The 18,641-nt window shown below is 43.5% G+C and overlaps 1 protein-coding gene across 1 annotated transcript in view; it reads right to left on the bottom strand.

Moving 5' to 3' along the window:
- The window catches only part of BUB1 (BUB1 mitotic checkpoint serine/threonine kinase), a 50,535-nt gene that overhangs the window by 23,057 nt on the left and 8,837 nt on the right, over nucleotides 1-18,641 (bottom strand). Inside the window, exons 7-14 of the mRNA XM_065401698.1 lie at nucleotides 8,766-8,815; nucleotides 8,464-8,654; nucleotides 7,087-7,247; nucleotides 6,370-6,725; nucleotides 3,896-3,954; nucleotides 3,377-3,514; nucleotides 1,593-1,688; nucleotides 330-420 (exon numbers count right to left, since the gene is read on the bottom strand). Coding sequence (XP_065257770.1) covers nucleotides 330-420; nucleotides 1,593-1,688; nucleotides 3,377-3,514; nucleotides 3,896-3,954; nucleotides 6,370-6,725; nucleotides 7,087-7,247; nucleotides 8,464-8,654; nucleotides 8,766-8,815 — 1,142 coding nt within the window. The remainder of the gene's footprint in view (nucleotides 1-329; nucleotides 421-1,592; nucleotides 1,689-3,376; nucleotides 3,515-3,895; nucleotides 3,955-6,369; nucleotides 6,726-7,086; nucleotides 7,248-8,463; nucleotides 8,655-8,765; nucleotides 8,816-18,641) is intronic.

Below are 18,641 nucleotides of genomic sequence, written 5' to 3'. Positions count from 1 at the left end.
AAATTGGTCTGCAAAAGTCCGAGATACCTGTCATGGTCTCAGAAAATAAGCTGCTCACACTTATCAGGCAAGCCACACAAGAACCATGATCATAGTAACTATGCTCAGGAAGACTTCAGCCATTTCATGGAGAAGCAGCCAAGGCCTTCTCATGTGGCATTTCCCCAAATCTTTGGGGACCTTATTTCCTCTGTACACTTCCTAAATTGAAGATCTAAACTGACGGATAGTGCTGATGCAGTCACAGCAGGACTAAATGGAATGGCACTACTGACCCCACATGATATCCCAGAGACAAGAGATTCAATCTGTGACTAGCTTCTCTTTACCTGTTGTTTTCTTTTTCATTCTCATCTTCAAAAATGGAAAAAGCAGACACAACAGGAGCAGTGTCATTAGCTTTCATGCTTTTACCAGGCTCTAGACGACAAAGAAAGAATTAAGTCAATATTGTTTCAGCTTTACCTAAAAAGCATCATAATAAATGGCTACATCCTCATCCCTACACAATCAGAGAACTGATGGGAATGGAAATGCTAGCTACTCTAGCATAAAGCATGTTCCAGTAGCATATTATATATGCATCCTTTAGGCAGAAGACTATTGTCAGTCCCAGGGTGGGGACGCAGCAAAAGAGGGTCTCTCTCAGCCTGAGACAGCTGTAAGGGACAAACCTGATAGGTTCTAAAGAAGATCCCTGTCTGCCATAAGAAAGGGCAAGCTAACAGGGTCAGCAAGGGGTTGGGGTGGGAAGGAAGAAAAATGAAAGGCCACATGGTCCTGCCTCTTCACATCTCAGCCATCTACCAGAAGTGTCCTCAGAGTTTGCACCCAGTAGAACAAATCAGTCTAGTCTTTGCTATACTGGAGACTACAGGAGTTTATTAATGGAGCTTCTTCCAGTCCAAAGCCACAAACAGGGGCTTATTGTGCAGAGAACTGTAACCCCACTAGGAATTGAGAGCATGCTGGCTCAGAGGTACAGGACTGGAGGAAATCAGTCTCCATACCAATCTCAGCTTGCCAATGCATTGTGCTACTGCTAAATTGCCAGGTTAACTATATAGTTAATGAAGGCTTGCAGTTAGGATACTAACATTTGGCGAAGAACACTATACACATCATAGTCTAGATGTGGTCCTTCCCCGACCCAACACAAAAATGCTAAACTGACTTGCACACGAACTTCAGAGTAATGAGAGGAGGAAGAGTTATGGTGAGGCAGACCTTCGGGCTGAAATTTTGCAGATCAGTACAGAGTATTAACTAGGTCTTTTCTGGAATTGTGTTTCAAGTGCCAGAGAAACAGTTACAAAGAAGCAACAAATTATTTAAACCCAATTTAATGCACACTCTTCCACAGCATTTTGTAGCCAACATAAGTGTGCTTTTACTTTTCCTAATCCTTTGTACAAGAATTTAGAGCCTTCCAGTAAATCAGATTCATGATAAGAAATTCTGTGGGATTAAGCTTCTTCCATTTCCCATGCATATCCAAAGGACTGCTTTCCTCCTGCACCAAAACTAAATAGGGCACAAATGTTTATTTTGGGTTGCAGTGTGATTGTGGATAAAAACCCAATTATACATACCACTTTTTCTACAATAGGCCTCAAATTTCTCCTGATTTTCTTGAAGAGAAGGCATTTCAGGCAGGATAGGTGTCTGAAACATGTCCATTAAAAATCCTAACAAGAGAAAATAAACAAGTCAAAACAGCTGCAGAAGCACCTTTCAAAAGTTATAGGATTTTTCATTATGAACAAAAGTCAAAGGTACGAAAGAGAGCACTAATCATTGGACTGTCTTTCGGGACTCTGTATTTAAACACCTTCAGCAGGTGTTGAACAGAACAACAAATAATGAAAACAAGAGTGGACTTTTATACCTTATTGAGTACCATGAAGTTACTTAGTGTTTTAATGAGGCTTAAAGTGTAGTTAGAGGTCTGTCTCATCTTACGCGGGGGTTCCGTTCCGCGGTTAGCGTGTAAAGCGAAAACCGCGTATAGTCAAAATTACATTGAGTTCAATGGTGGGCGGAATCGCCCGCACTACAGGTACAGTATTAAAATTGTTTTTCTTTTTTTGTTTTGTTTTTGTTTTTGCCAACCGCGTAAAGCTGAAATCGCGCATGTTAAATGCGCGTAAGATGCAACAGACCTGTAATAGTTTTATTTCCTAGTGGATCCCTCTAATACCTGCAGAGATTAAGACATTTTGAGCCAATGAACAATTTTCATTTCTCTGAGATATATACAATTTGAATTAAACTGCAGGCTATTTTTGGTCAGTGGTTAAGATGCTTTAATATTGAAAGACAAAAACTGGTGACAAGTAAGTTTTCAAAGGGATACAGTGGGATCAGGATTGTATTGCTCTACGTATGACAATAGGCTGATCAGTATTTCTTTGTTTACTGATTATAAATATTTAATGTCTGGGAGGAGAGGACCATAGGGGTGAACCAGAAGAATAGTCTACAGTATGAACATAGTAGGAAGCAGGCCAGGGAAACAGCAAAGAGTTGGGAGAGATTGGTACCAACTGCTTTATACAGGGGCCTGGCCTGGAACCCAGAGAGTGGGTAGGACTTGGTTCCCCTATTAAACCCAACAAGAAGGTTTATTAAGGCCTTGAGTAAGTGAGCCCCACTCGGTGGCCAAGAGCTGCATTGCCTAGCTCTGAAGGCTGGCCTCCTGAGGCACTGGACCTTTTAGCACCCTGAAAGGGGACAGGACTACCAACAACCCAGCCGGAGGGCTGAGGTTGTGACAAAGGACCAAGAAGCGAGCTAGACAGCCAATGCTCCACCAGAGATGGCTAAAAACCGAGGCACACTTGCTGTTGCCCAGTTTTGTCACAAGGAGCTGCTGAAGACCAAAGGCGACCATTTACACAGCTCAATGATCCATTCCTTAGCTCTCCACTCTACTAGTCTGTTATAGTTCCTCTTGACTTGGAAACAGAAACTGCTTGGCAACAGCATTAGACACAAAGGATCTCAGGCTTTGTTGCAGACAGAACCACAGCAGGATAAGAACAGTAATTTAGATCCAGAGAGAGGTTCTATTAAGATCATGGGAATTTCTTTCGGTACTTAGGCTGCTCAGTAAGTGGAGAGCTTTGTACCATCCCCCAACACAAAACATTAAAAAGGAACATATCATGTTGTTCCAGATCATCACCCAAATGGGAAAGAATTCATATTGTGCTAGTAGTCATATGGTTTCCCTTTGCCAACAAAGGCATAGGTATCCTAATGCCAGTTTCTAGTACGTAGGTTTGTTTTTAAGAGGCTATCGTGCAATCTTGGCTCCATTGGAGTCTATGACAAAGGAGCCCAGTGGAGCTAGGATTTTACCCTACATACTTACCCAGTGCTTCTTTAGTATGAACAGTGGGTGAGGGCTGCACTTTGAATGGAGTTGCCTGCATCACTCCTCCCAGGGAGGTATTCGGGGTGGCTTGAGAAGCATTTCCAAAGCTGACAGAAGCATTTCCAATTCTAGGTGCTAAAAACAGAAGAGTTTAAACAACTTTTGAGTATGTGAAAGCAGATTCTGGAGCCTATGATTTCCCATGGTTTGGTGGTAAGCACCAGCGTTCTAATACTATTTAGTGCAACTAGCATTATGATCTGCAGACACAAAGATTGGAGTGCAATGCTGTTCTATGCATGTCAATCAATTAAACTTGTCTCAGGTGCATACAGTGGCATTATGTATAGCTGCAACATAAACTGACCTCTAAATATCTAGATTAAATATTGGTAACTCCCAAATAAGACGACTTGACTCATTGACACTTGAAGAGCTACATAGTATGCATCTCCAGACAGAATAAATAAGACACATGCAATGGGATCACTGTTTTTGAAACTGCTCAGTAATTACCTTCTTTCATCGCTGTGCAGTGATCTAATTTGAGACCAGGAGTGCTCACATTTGAGTGCCTTCAAAGGAAAGGGTAAGAGTGTTAGTCTGAGAGGGGTTAATAAAAAAACATCTTTAAATGAATTCTAGTTTCATTTCAGACACTTCCAGTAACACACTTCAGCTTTTTGAGCATCATCTCTCCCAGCTTGTGTGAAATAAGAGATGTTTGTCTTTCCCCGAGGAGAGTTTCTGATAAATAAGAATTGTAGTGGTTTCATGATGGGCTGTTCCCAGACAGTGATATCCCCATGCTCGCACTATAACTGCACTTTCTTCAGGAAAGCTGCAGTCAAACAAGTAGATCCACTAAGCCAGTAGCTCTCAACCTTTCCAGACTACTGTACAGTAACTCCTCGCTTAACATTGTAGTTATGTTCCTGAAAAATGCTACTTTAAGCAAAACGATGTTAAACTAATCCAATTTTCCCATAAGAATTAATGTAAATTGGGGTGGGGGGTTAGGTTCCACGGAATTTTTTTTTTTGCCTGACAAAATACATTATATACACACACACACACACACACACACAGAGTATAAGTTTTAAACAAACAATTTAATACTGTACACAGCAATGATGATTGTGAAGCTTGGTTGAGGTGGTGGCGTCAGAGGGTGGGATATTTCCCAGGGAATGCCTTGCTGCTAAATGATGAACTAGTACTTGGCTGAGCTCTCAAGGGTTAACACGTTGTTGTTAATGTAGCCTCACACTCTACAAGGCAGCATGGAGGGAGGAGACACAATAGATGCATGGCAGTGGCTGCAAACATTCCCTGCCGAAACTGAACATGATGATGAACCCACGCTATCTCACTGGCGTGTACCACTCCCTCCACTTTCCAAAGTGCCAGGGGGTGCATGTGTGTGTGAGAGAGAGACACACACTGTGTGTGTGTGTGTGTGTGTGTGTGTGTGTGTGTGTGTGTGTGTGTGAGAGAGAGAGAGAGAGACACACACACATTGCCCCTTTAAGTTTGCTGACCCCACTCAAAGCATACTGCCTTTTTAAGTAGATCAGTAAGTTGAGACAGCAGCTGCTGCCAGCAAGCTCCCTCTATCCTGAGACCTGTCATGTCCCTCCCCGCTCTGTGGAGATGGGGTACAGGAGCGAGGGGATGGGGACACCCTGACATCAGTAGCCCTCTTGCCCTCTTCCCTCCCACGCCCTGCACAGCAAGCAGGAGGCTCCTGGGAGCAGCTCCAAGGCAGAGGGCAGGAGCAGCACAGGGCAGTGGGGGGAGGGACACCTGAACTGCCCGGCAATTGATAGCCTGCAGGACGGCTGCCGCACAGGGAACTTAGGGGTGCTGATAGGGGAGCTGCCAGACCACCCTGGTTCCAACCCCCCTCTAGCTAGGGCCAACAGGTTGCTCTTCCTCCATCCTTAGAGGTTCTTAAGGCCCAGCTTGACAAAGCCATGTCTGGGATGATTTAGTTGGGATTGGTCCTGCTTTGAGCAGGGGGTTGGACTAGATGACCTCCTGAGGTCTCTTCCAACCTAATCTTCTATGATTCTAAGGCATTTTGATGCCTTATGGGATGTTTACATGGGAGTGTGACCAGTTATTAAGTTTTGTTAGATGTAGCTTGAATCCAACGACAATTCTGCGATATGGTTAGGTTCAATCTGTCACCATCCCATGCAAGTCTTTCTAATTTTTCTCGTTGCATTGTGGTGGGCCACCTTACTTCTCCAGCTCATTTTTTTCCTTCTTTTAATTCAGTTGCATACTTAAGCTTCTACTCAAAGCTACATGAGCCAATAATTAATTCTTTGGCATACCATAAGTGAAGACAGGGTTGTGAGAACAGCAGAGGTTTTTTCCTTCTCAGAGTTGCACAGCAGAAGGAGGGCATTGCTTACTCACCCAGCTTGTCCCCCAAATTGGTGTATTTTAGACATGCTAGGGATATTGGGGCTGAATAATTAGTTAACGGTGTACTTGAAGATTACTCTAGCATTTTGATTACCACAACTTAGATACAGACTGTGGCAGAGAGGAAGTAGAAATAGTACTTCAAGTTAAAGTGGAGACTTGGAAGAGTTAGATATTTCAATGACTATATTATACATATTAGCAGAATTGCATTTTCTAAAATGATGTCACAGTTTTCTATCCTTGATAGATCCTTTGTAGTAATGTTCAGTATTGTGGGTATTAGTCCCACAAAAAAAATCCTCACTAGGGAGTTTGGGTGAGACATGTGACAAGAAGTTGGGTTATAAAAGAGGCCAATTGGATATTTAACACTTAATTCAGACCAGCGGACTTCCTTTAGTGCTATCAATAGTTTCACAGTGGGACTAGCTGCAGAGAGTTTCAACCTACCAAGGATAGGAGCAAAAATACACAGCTAAAGTAATGGAGTCTAATTATAAAGAGTCTAAACAACATCTGAAGCAAGAATTAGAAAGGCCATTTGTACTTACTGCTGTCCAACGGAGTGGCCATGACTGAATGCAGAATGTTCCTGAATAGGCTGAGACACAGCATCACCACTGTTGAGCTCAAGTTGTGATAGAGTGTTCCGGAGTTCTCCAAGATCTAGTTTAGCTTTGCCTGTGACCTTTTCATATGTTACCATTGATAGTGACGCTGACACAGACTGATGGCTAGCAGCTTCAACAGGCTTTGGTACAGAAGTATCTGCTGTTGAAGTACTTGCTGCAGCCCTTGATTGCAGCTGGTCTGGCCCCAGGCACCATGAGGTTTGCAGATTTGTCGTCGGAGAAGGTGCTGTCCAATCTTGCTGTAGAGCAGGAATTGGTTTCACACATGGATCAACCTTTGCAAGAAAAAACATACAGGCAAACTCTTGTATCATTGCTAAACTGCTCTTGTAGCCATCCAGAAACAAAAAAGAAATCAGTCTTACCATACAATGGTAACTTTCATGTGTAGCTAAAAATAAACCCTTGGTGGTCTAAGTAGGTTTTTGGTTTAATAGTTACAAAGAGTGTTTTAAAAAATGCTTATTGAAAGCCATGTCAGACAAATACAAAACAGGAAAATAGGTACGTCAGTGAATCTTGTTTTCTAAGTTAAATTAGCAAAACATGTGGGTTGAAGTTAGACACCCATAGCAAAAAGGTTAAACTTTACTACTTGATACAAAAGTGCTGCTGCTGATCACGGTATATACTTACCACCATTCTATCCGGAACAGACTGTAGCATGGATGCCTCTTCCAGCTTCGCTTCTGGATAGTCTTTGGTCAGCTGACTGAGCTGTTCCAGCTTCTGCTGCAAGAACTGCATTTCGAGGATGGCAGATTCTTTTCTCTTTGCGTAGTTCCTCTCTTCCTCTTCTGCAGGTGGTAAGACCATAATAAGCAAAACAGGCAATGAATGTCCATTTAGGCTTTTCTCTCCCCACCTCAGATATGAGTGCTTTAGTTTAAATAAAATGCAGATACATAAAAAGCTGTTACAATTTAGGTTGCTACAGGAAAATAATGTGTTCAAAACTAAATTAATCAGGAAAAAGAATAAAACCATACAGCTACATACATCAGCTTCTCACACTCCCAACAGCCCTACTATGAGCTAGTCAACAATAGACAACCAGTGTCACAGAACTCTACCTTCTCGGGGTAAATGTTTGTGTTGGATGACTGTTTCCTTGCGTGTGATTTTATTTAGGTGTTTTCCCTTTTAGGGTTCTGTATTTCTCTAAATTTGATTTGTGAACTATGTTTGTTGCATGGTTTGTAGAATAGTTATTGTTTGCTAGGCAAAGGTACAGTACATTTGTGTGTTTTGCATGGCAGAAGGAAGAATTAAGGTTGTCTGGGTGTCGTTTCCATTACTGTCATTGAGCACGGATTTGTTTGCGATAAGGATGGCGTAGGTGTGAGGTGATATATGCAGTTGTATGACTTTTCTGGTGCTGAGTGGAATTTGTTCTTAATTTTCAATTTAGAAAGGAAAATTCAAATATTTTAAAATGGCCATGTGAGAGATGTAGAGAGAGTGAGTGTCAAGTTTAAAGCTGTCCACAAATACCTCCTGGCTCCCTTCACTGTCTCCAGTAAATCTGGGAAAGTCGAGCCTCCTGTGGTTTGTGAGAAGGTAATCAGCTGCTAGATCACAGTGGGATAGGCTGCGCTTGGCCTCTCAAGTGCCACTCCTTCCCCCCCTCAGGGGAGAAGGGAGAGAGCGTGCTGTACTATATTGGAAAGACTGGGTTTGAGAAGATTGACTGGACACTGCCACTGAAGTTAGTTTAGGGAATCCTGGGTTTTACCCTAGTCCCATTCTCTTGCTCTCTTATCAGGTGGGCTGAATGGCACTGCCTCCCAGAAAGTTCAAGTCACAGAGGAATTCATCTGACACATTCACTGATGTTTACAGGGTCTCATACATGTCTTTTCTACTCTTTGGACAGGAGAGAGGATGCCAGATTTGGCCTAGGGAGTGTATGCAGGCCTCTAAATAGGGACAGCGATGAAGAGTTACTTTAACCAACTAGTTTTCCCTGGAGATAAGGACAAGGACATTTCTGAAGGGAAGTAGATAGAGTACCCCATTCTTTTTGTCGTCTCAATCTTTTTTGTTTTCGGTAAACAATCTTCGCTCTCACTTCCTCAAATGAAAGCTCTGAGCCTTCACAGATGAGCATACTTTTATTGTACATCGCCACTTGCTCAAATTCATTGGAGGCTGAAGATAGCTTTGGAAGAACTGCTGACTTTGAAATGTAGGTAAGATACTCTCTGTGGAGAAAAAAGTGTGAAAGATGCATTCAAGTTCACTATGAAGAACTCTGAATATTTTTTTAAAGCACATTTGTCTAGCACAATTGAGTGTGTATTAATGCTACTTACACTTTTCCTGCGCCATCCTGAGAGGACTGAGCTGCAGAAAGAGTTGGATCCTAAAAGGTAGAAAGAAGCTTTGAGAGCCTAGTCTTAAAATGTCCACCTATTTTTTTCAGCCAAGAATTCAGGAAATCCACTTTTTCACTGTTGAACACTTTGTGATGCCCAGAATACAAAAATACAAAAAGATGTAAGACATATTGATCGCCCCACCTTCCCAAGCTACAAAGTTTGATGACTCTGAGCTAGTTGAAGACCCATAACAGACATAGGTAGAGCTATAAAATTAGCCATGTTATTAAAGCAATACCAGCTATTAAGGGTGTCATTCCATCAGTGAATGGACAGCATGATACCTAGAAAACAGACTCATGGGTTGTTCCCCTCACCAGAGCCTCAAGTTTGATTAGTAACCTTAGTTTAAGTGAAGGACTTGTGGGGGCAGCAGAAGCCTCCTCAGTCTCTTCTCCTCGATCATTTAATCTCAAATCTCACTCTTGTATCTTGTTTACCTCTCATTGCCCCCGTGTGGTAGTGTGATGGCTTCCTCATCCCCTCCCTACACTGGAAATGCACATGGGTCTGACAGAGCAGAGGATTGCCACTGCACAGCTTCTCCTCTATATTACTACATTCAGGGTTCTACATCACACACCAGTCTTCCAGCCAGACAGGATTCCTTTTTAGAACCAGTCAACTCTGCTCCTATGAGACACGAAGGTCATTATCAAATGATGTGAGACAGTGATGATTGACCACACTACCATTATTCCTTCCTGTGGAGAGAGGACCCCCCACCTACACTGGCCTTCAGAGATTTACCGTGTTGCAAAATTTAGTCTCCAGCGCCATTCACAACCACTACACCATGCTGCAGCAGCCATTTACGACAATGGAGTTCAACACAAAGTAGTCCATAGTTTTTCACTGCAGGTGGATGCAAGTCATCTTTTAACCATGTTCCCATGCTGAACCATTGAAGTGCAAGAGTGTAGCATGCATGATTGAGCTGAACAGCGTATCCAATTTATATGCATATCTAGAGGTTTCTTTTTTGGGGACAGGGTGTAGTATAACCATAGCCCCCCCCCCTAATATGGATGGAACCTCAGTTATAACGGTCTAGCTGACAAGTGTGGATAGGCCAAGACAATTCCAATACTGATTAGCTACAACTATGCAGAACTTCATTAAATGAAAAAAAAAAAAAAAAAAAAAAAAAAAAACTTAGTTAACAGTTAAGATTGCCATACCCTTCCAGAACGTCAAGTTAGCAAACCTCAAATTGGTGAAAACCAGGAAATACAGAGTTAAGGTACATGCCCACAGCCCCCATGGAGTTGGCAATAGCCATTGGGAATTATCTCCGTGCACTCCAGCAGCTTTCCCTGTTAGGTGTAGCTGTATTGAATGGTGGATGGATTAATTAGAGCAGTTTGGAAGAGCTGTGATTGTGATATGAGGCAAAGTGGGGAGCTGTAGCTCTCTGGGGCATTTGTTACTCCTGGGGGAATTCTGAGCCACTGCACAATGCAAAATTTTGCAGAAATTAACGTTGTGCGCGCAGAATATCCTTTCCTGCACAGAAATGGGCTGCAGTGCTGCTGGCCACCACTAGGGGCTGCTGGGCCCGGCAGAGCCCAATTTGCACATAGAAGACACTGTCAGGAGGAGGGGGAGAGAGCTAGAGGGTTCCTGGCAGCTGCAGTTCCCAGCACACCCTGAGGGAAGGAGACTGCAGCACGCAGGAAACTCCATGAAAGCCTGAGACCAAGCATCAAGCTTTCTCTCCCTCTGGGTCCCTGGGCTCGGGTGTCTGGTCTGGGGGGACAACAGCTGCGCTCGAGGGGGGGGGGGGGGGGAGAAGGGACAGGTGGTCTGGTTCGGGGGGAGAGGGTATCTGGGCAAGGGGGGCCCCGTGGCTGGGCTTGGGGAGGGGGTGCAGGTATCCGGGCTGCCCCTCCCCGACAATTGGGCTCTGGGGGGCAGGGATTTTGGGTGTATTGGGGGGGGCGGCACTGTGGCTGGGCTCTGTGGGGGAGGGGTTGTGGGTGTCTGGCCCCCCAGCTGGTCTTGGGGGGAAGGGGCAGAGAAACAGGAACTGGGTAGTCATAGTGGTTTCCTTAAAACTCTGACTCCTGGGGGAATTTTTGTGTGTCTCTGTATTGTTACAGACATACTTGCTAACAGGTATTTTGAAATAAATTACCAAAATCATTGAAACTGGTGTGATTATGGAGTGTTATTTTGACAAATAAAATTTGCAGCATTTCGCAGAATTTTAAAATATTGTGCACAGATTTTTTATTTTTTTGCACAGAATGCCTTCAGGAGTAATATATGAGCACCTCCTCTGAGCCCTGTGTGTAGGAGAGATCAAAGGAAAAAGCGGTGCATGCATACCTTGAGAGATCCAGTACACTTCATTTCAGCGCTGTGTTGTGTAGGATGTGTCACTAGCAGGGTACAGGTGACTTCTTGCCATGGGGACTGTCAGCAGTTAGGTGGGAAATGAGTGTGACTTGCACTTAGCCAACACCAACACCACATCTACTCAGTTTTAAACCCCTGTTACAAATCCTTCCCCCTTATGCACCATTTAACACTATACTTTCCCTTACCCTTCCCCAAACTCAATGAAGAGCAGGTTTAGGTAACTTCTGTTCAGACCATTGCAAAGGCAGAGTAGGAGTATGTTTTATGAGCATAATGGGGCACTGCTCAAAGAGGGCATGAGTGTGTACCGTAATTCTCTATTTCCTGGTTTTCACAAGTTTGAATTTGGTGAACTTGACATCCTGGAAGGACACAAAATACCACCCAGCAACCATAACTCTGTGTTAACAAAGATTTTTTGTCATTTAGTTTCCTCAGCGTTTATTTATTTATTTTTTTAAACGGAAAGTAACAGCCATAGGAGTCGGTGGTCATTTAGGCAGGTGTAAACATCATGCAAGTGTGCACTTCAGATGCTACTGTGGCCAGGTAATGATACTACCTGACTTACATAGCACTTTGCATCAGTAGATCTCAAGGAGAGAAACATTATCTGCAATGTACCAATGGGGGAAACTGAGGCACACAGGGGTTAAAATGACTGGGCCAAAGTCATCCCACAGATCAGTGGCCGAGCCAGAAATAGAGCCCAGGTTTGCTGAGTCCCAGTCCACTGTTCTCTCCCCTAGACCACACAGTTGCTATGTGCGTGCTACATACCACCCTCGACTCCACGCGGTATGCTACTTAGCTTCACACCCAGAGGAGCAGGACTTCCCCAGATCCTGGCACACGGGGGGTGGGGGGTAGGTAGGGAGAAGGGCTCAGACCTGCCCTGACCGAGTCATTAGTTAAGAACAGCTAGTTACTTATCATACAGAGGGTGGGATGCACAAGGGAGACTTTGGCACTGCATCGCTTACGTCTATACTGTCCCAGCAGAACGATGGTGCCATATCTATACTAGCAGAACCCTACAATGCAGATGTAATGCTACCACCAGAAGGGGTTTTTCAGTCACTGTAGGAACACCACCTCCCCGTACAATGTCAGGTCACCAGGAAGCATTCTTCCGTCAAGCTAGCTTGGACCTAATTCCCTGTTTAGACGTGACAGCTACCTTGCTCAGGGGGGGTGGACTTTTCACACCTCTGAGCGCTGTAGCTATGTTAATCTAAATTTTAAGTGCAGACCAGACCTTAGTGTAATTCACAACCCCCAAGTTAGGCACCCAGGCTCCCTACGCAGTGCATGGGAAGAGTCAGGTGCCTACGAATGGGATTCATAAAAGCCAGCATACTGAGCACAGGGAGCTGGTTAAGCTAGTGAATAGAAAACACTGAGGAGAGGGGTGTGGCCTAAGCCTCACCTCTCAAAGAGAGCTGAGTACCTAACGCCACTTGAGATTCAGTCACAAACCTTCTTAGTCGGGGAACGTGTGTAATTCCATGGGTTGGTTAACGATAGAAAGGTAAGGAAAGTATCATAATTTTAATCAATGGTGTCCCCCTCTGTGCAATCACAGGGAGAAGGGGTAACTCAGGGAGGACTTGATGCCTCCAGGCCCCAGCTGCCAGCTCCTCCCCCAAAGGGTGGAAATTTTGATAATATAATGTGACAAATGGGTCAAGTTGGGTATCATGTAAAAACTCTTTTCTAAGTTTTCAAATATATTGATTTCAATTACAGAGAATACAAAGTGTACAGTGCTCACTTTATATTATTTTTGATTACATTAAAAACGATAAACAAAAGAAATAGTATTTTTCAATTCACCTCATACACGTATTGTAGTGCGATCTCTTTATCGTGAAAGTGCAACTTACAAACGTAAGGTTTTATTATATAACTGCACTCAGAAACAAAACCATGTAAAACTTTAGAGCCTACAAGTCCACTCAGTCCTACTTCTTGTTCAGCCAATCGCAAAGACAAACAAGTTTGTTTACATTTGCGAGAGTTAATGCTACCCGCTTCTTATTTACAATGTCACCTGATATTTAGAACAGGCGTTCGCATGGCACTTTTGTAGCCAGCATTTCAAGGTATTTACATGCCAGATACACTAAACATTCGTATGCCACATTATGCTTCGGCCACCATTCCAGAGGACATGCTTCCATGCTGATGATGCTCGTTAAAAAATAATGCATTAATTAAATTTGTGACTGAACTCCTTCGGAGAGAATTGTATGTCTCCTCCTCTGTTTTACCCACATTCTGCCATATATTTCATGTTATAGCAGGCTCAGATGATGACCCAGCACATGTTGTTCATTTTAAGAACACTTTCACTGCAGATTTAACAAAACACAAAGAAGGTACCAACATGAGATTTCTAAAGATAGCTACAGCACTCAACCCAATGTTTAAGAAGCTAAAGTACCTTCCAAAATCTGAGAGGGACGAGGTGTGGAGTATGCTTTCAGAAGTCTTAAAAGAGCAACACTACGATGCAGAAACTACAGAACCCGAACCACCAAAAAAGAAAATCAACCTTCTGCTGGTAGCATCTGACTCAGATAATGAAAATGAACATGTGTCTGTCTGCACTGCTTTGGATTGTTGTCGAGCAGAACCCGTCATCAGCATGGACACTCATCCTTTGGAATAGTGGCTGAAGCGATTGGCTGAACAAGAAGTAGGACTGAGTGGACTTGTAAGCTCTAAAGTTTTACATGGTTTTGTTTTTAAGTGCAGGGGTTTTTTTGTACATAATTCTACATTTGTAAGTTCAACTTTCATGATAAAGAGACTGCATTACAGTATTTGTATTAGGTGAATTGAAATACTATTTCTTTTGTTTCTTTTTTTACAGTGCAAATATTTGTAATCAAAAATATAAAGTGAGAACTGTACACTTTGTATTCTGTGTTGTAAATGAAATTAATATATTTGAAAAAGTGGAAAACATCCAAAAATATTTAAATAAATGGCATTCTATTATTGTTTAACAGCACAATTAATTTTTTTAATTGCTTGACAGCCCTAATTATCGGCTTTGCTTATTATGCCAAAAAGTTGTAATGAGGCACTGGTTAAGACATCAGCACGCCACCAGCAGTTACTGGAATCCATGCACATCCTTACATAAAAATTAAATTACATTGGGATCGTAATTATAACAAAATCCATTTACTTTGGTCATTGTTCTTAGGCATAAACTGGGGAGACAAAGAATACTGATTAGGAGCTGAATCTTTGGAGAATACCACCACGGAGGGCCTGGTTAACCAAACACTGTGTGATGCCTTACATGCTATAAGAACTGCACCCATAAACTGAATCGGGCAAGACTGGAGAGGAAGTACATGGAGCATAAGAAAAAAAATGTGAAGATGCTGGGACAAGTGCCAGCTGTGGACAAGACTCCCCTTATACTAGGTCCCATGGTACATTTTTCAAGAACAGCTGCTTCTTCTGTGGTAAGCCAGAAGCCCAAGGGCATCCCGTAAGCAGTTTTCACATATGAGACTGGTGAGAAACTGTATGAAGCAGTCACTTAGTGAGAATGTTGCATGGAAAGTAAAGTAGGTGCATTAGCCCGAAAGACACTTGCACACATGACACTATCACAGTGAGTACTACACCAAAAATATATGTACGTACAATGATGCGTCTAACGGTAAAAGCAACAGAAACAAATGATTTTATTACTGCAAACAATGCAACTCAGCTGGAGTTCATAAACTACTTCACAGAGGCTCTAATGGTTGGGCAAGTGGTGGCAATGGCTAATGCAGAGTTTTGAATGGGATTGAAGAGGAACAAATGGTTAACAGAAAGGCTCTTAAAGCACTTACTAAAGATGAACTGTGGGATACAGGCAGTTTTTAAGCAGTCCTATCCACAGAAGTGAATTACAGGTCTGTCGCATCTTACATGCATTTAACATGCGCGATTTCAGCTTTATGTGGGCAGCAAAAACAAAAATAACAATTTTAATACTGTACCTGTAGTGCGGGCGATTCCGCCCACCATTACACTCAACGTAATTTTGACTATACGCAATTTTCACTTTACGCACTGACTGCGGAACGTAACCCCAGCGTAAGGTGCGACAGACCTGTACAGCACATATCCTTAAAAAAATAATTCAAAAGATACAGCACTATCAAATCAGAAGAAAGCATGGATGTCAACATCATAAGATGACTGGTGGTAGCTGCTTTTTTTTTTTTTTTTTTTTTTTAAATGGCAAGCATTGTGTCCTGCACTACAGAATTTCAGGGATTCCTAGCTGCTGCCAAACCTTTTAAAAAAAACACCCCACAAACCACGTGGCCTGTACTTCTTTAAGTGGTGTATTGGTGGGCATAGTGACTTCAGCACCAGCAAGCAGGACTGTAAGTGGAGCACAAGTCTGCCATTTGATCACAAAGCCTCATGTACTTGAGTGAAAGTCAGGTTTTCAACACCTCCAGGACAACTGTGTGGCAAATGAGTAATCTACCACTACAACTGGCTGTTGGTTTTAAACTAATGGTTCTCAAGCAGGGGTACCCATAGCCCTGGGGGTATGTAGAGTTCTTCCAGGGGATACATCAACTCATCTAGATATTTGCCTAGTTTTACAACAGGCTACATAAAGAACACTAGCGAAGTCAGCACAAACTAAAATTTCATACAGACACACTGACTTGTTTATACTGCTCTATATACTGAAAGGTAAGTACAATATTAAATATTCCAATGGATTTTATTATATGGTAAAAATGAGAAAGTAAGCAATTTTTCAGTAATAGTGTGCTGTGACACACAACCAAAGCAGAGAGGAAGAAGGGCAGGAGTGGAGCACCCACAGGAACACATCTTGAAGAACTACAGCTCCTGCACAGGGTGAGTAATATTTCACTCATGTAGTATCCCCGTGGGTGCTCCACTTCAGTTGACTTCTGAGCAGCATCCCAAGGAGACTTCAGAACGAGATCCAAAACTGAAGACAGTACTGCAAATCCAAGTGCTGCATCAGATCGGATATGGAGCAGGGTGTAGTGCTTCCCAAACGTATGGACTGAAGAATAGGTGGGGGGTCTACATCTCTCAAACTAGAATATTCTTCAAAAATTGCAGTAGAGGTCACTTGCGATCTGGTTGCATGTACTCCTGCCCTGGGGGGCTGAGCACCTGCACTCATAACAGATGTAGATACCGATTTCAAAAGTCTGAGCAGAAATGGGAGTCCCCTTAGACCTGTCTAGCTGATCTCCTAAACTGCTTAGTCCTATCCAAGAAGAAGGCTGAGGCCATTCTAAAATCCAGGGTATAGATGTAGGATTCCTGCTGAGAACAGTGAGGTTTTGGGGAGAACTTCCCCCCACCCCACCCCCAGTTGATGGACAGATTGGAGCTTTGATGGCAGATTCCTCCTCCCCCCGCCGCATTGTTCTTAAGGTCTCTATGTCCACAGCCCAGGTTCCTACCCAAGGTTACAGCAGATGTTCATCTTAACTAATCTCCCCGACGCTATGGGCTGACATGATGGCAACTAGGAAGGCCATCTTCATAGATAAATTAAGGGAGCAAGTAGCCATTGATTCAAACAGAGGTCTTGTCAGGTGGCTGAGAACCACGTTGAAGTCCCAGGATGGAGTGGGCTGTCTAATGTGAGGAAAGACCCTTAATAATTCTGAACAATACCAAATGAGCAAAAGTAGGGAATCCCTTGACTGGGGGATGAAAGGCTAATATGGTAGCCAGGTATACATTGACCAACCTGAGGGATAAACCAGATGTCTTCAGATTTGACAAGTAATCCAGAAAGAGGAACCAATTCAGGCCAGAAATTGTAATGACCGCATGAGAGGGCGAATAGCTTCCGTTTTTGCAGTTAAGTAGCGTGGATTGATGTTTTTCTACTGTCTAGTAACACCTGCGGCATCTCCATAGAGCAGGGAATTCCTATAGCGGAGGTCCATCCAGGACCCAGGCTATGAGAGACAGAACCACCAGGCTGGGGGTTAAGAACACACCCCGCCTTCTGAGACAGGAGATGAGGAATGGTCAGGAGCTTGGTTGATGACTGGATACAGAGTTTAAGAACGTAACGGACATTGCCAAGCTTGGCCGGGTAAGTACTAGGAGAATAACTCTAGCTTTGGCCTGCCTGATTTTGTTCATCACCCTTAGAATTAAGGGCACTGGAGGAAAGGCATAGAACATACTCCTCGTCCACAGTAAAGGGAAGGCATCCCCAAGGAGTGGTGACCCAGCTCCCCCCAACAGAAGAGGACACGGTGTTTTCAGAGGTGGTGAAGAGATTGATCTGTGGCCATCCCCATCTCTAGAATATGTCTTGGAGGACCCGAGTGTCAAGGTCTCATTTGTAGTTGTGGGAGAAGTGTCTGCTGAGGGCATTGGCAATGGTATTCTGGATGCCTAGAAAGTAAGCTGCTGAAAATCTGGATATAGTTGGTTATGCACCAGTTCCAGAACTTATAGCTTCAGTGTGCAAGGAGGGGGATTTGTATACTGGCCAGAGGCTTTGTGCCCCTCCCGGCTGAGCTCCTTTCACAGTGCCCTTCATGGTCCAGCTTCCTCTAGCCAATCCTCTTTTCACCCCAGCACAGCCTCTCTTCACCCCCTTCTCCAACCACCTTCCAACTGCCCCCTTTGAGTACATTCCAAGCTGCCTCCTACCCCTCAGCTCGAGCTGTCCTCTCACTGGCTCTCCACCCCCTAGACAGCATTCTACTCTGCTGCACCACAGTTGCAGCAGGTGCTAGTGCCAGGGCCACAGGTACTACACGGAGTCCTTTCTTGTGACCCAACCAGGGACACAAGAATAGCATGCGATTATTTCAGTTAAGTGTATGATCATTTTACAGTTCACAGAAGCTTGTAATAGCAAATAAAGATTTAACATAAGGGTATATCTACACTGAACACTCCTTACAGCAAGGTATTGAGTACGTGCACTACACGGCCCTCCAGGCAAGATTATAAGTAGCCGTGCAGATAGTGAGGCACTGCTTAGGCAAGTAAAGATACACCTCAACCCTTAGAGTATGTACCAGACATGGCTCCCCCACACACCCATGCACTGCCTCCCCAGTCTACTCCGCATAGTGTCCTGCTGCCAGAGACCTTCCCCTACGACAGAGAAAGGCTGAAAATATAACCAACTCGGTTTTGTAGTACATGCAGAAAGGACTTGTTAATAGTGGATTAAAGGAAAACCAATTGACAGAGTCATTCACAAGAGGCTGTGAAGAGAACTAGTCAGCACCTGACAAGTAAAGTACTGTCATGAATCCAATAGCAATCTAAGAAACAAAGTAGGAAAACAGGTCAAGTTTTCATTATGCAAGAGGCTAACAGCAGGGTGCACAAAGTTCTGTTTTAGGACCAGCAGTGATCTGGAAGCAGGGGCAGCCAGTGAGGGAG

Source organism: Emys orbicularis, chromosome 3 (genome assembly GCF_028017835.1).
Source record: "Emys orbicularis isolate rEmyOrb1 chromosome 3, rEmyOrb1.hap1, whole genome shotgun sequence".
In the NCBI taxonomy this organism is placed as follows: domain Eukaryota; kingdom Metazoa; phylum Chordata; order Testudines; family Emydidae; genus Emys; species Emys orbicularis.
The sequence above is the reverse complement of the archived record's forward strand: the minus strand, read 5'-3'. Positions and strand labels throughout refer to the sequence as shown.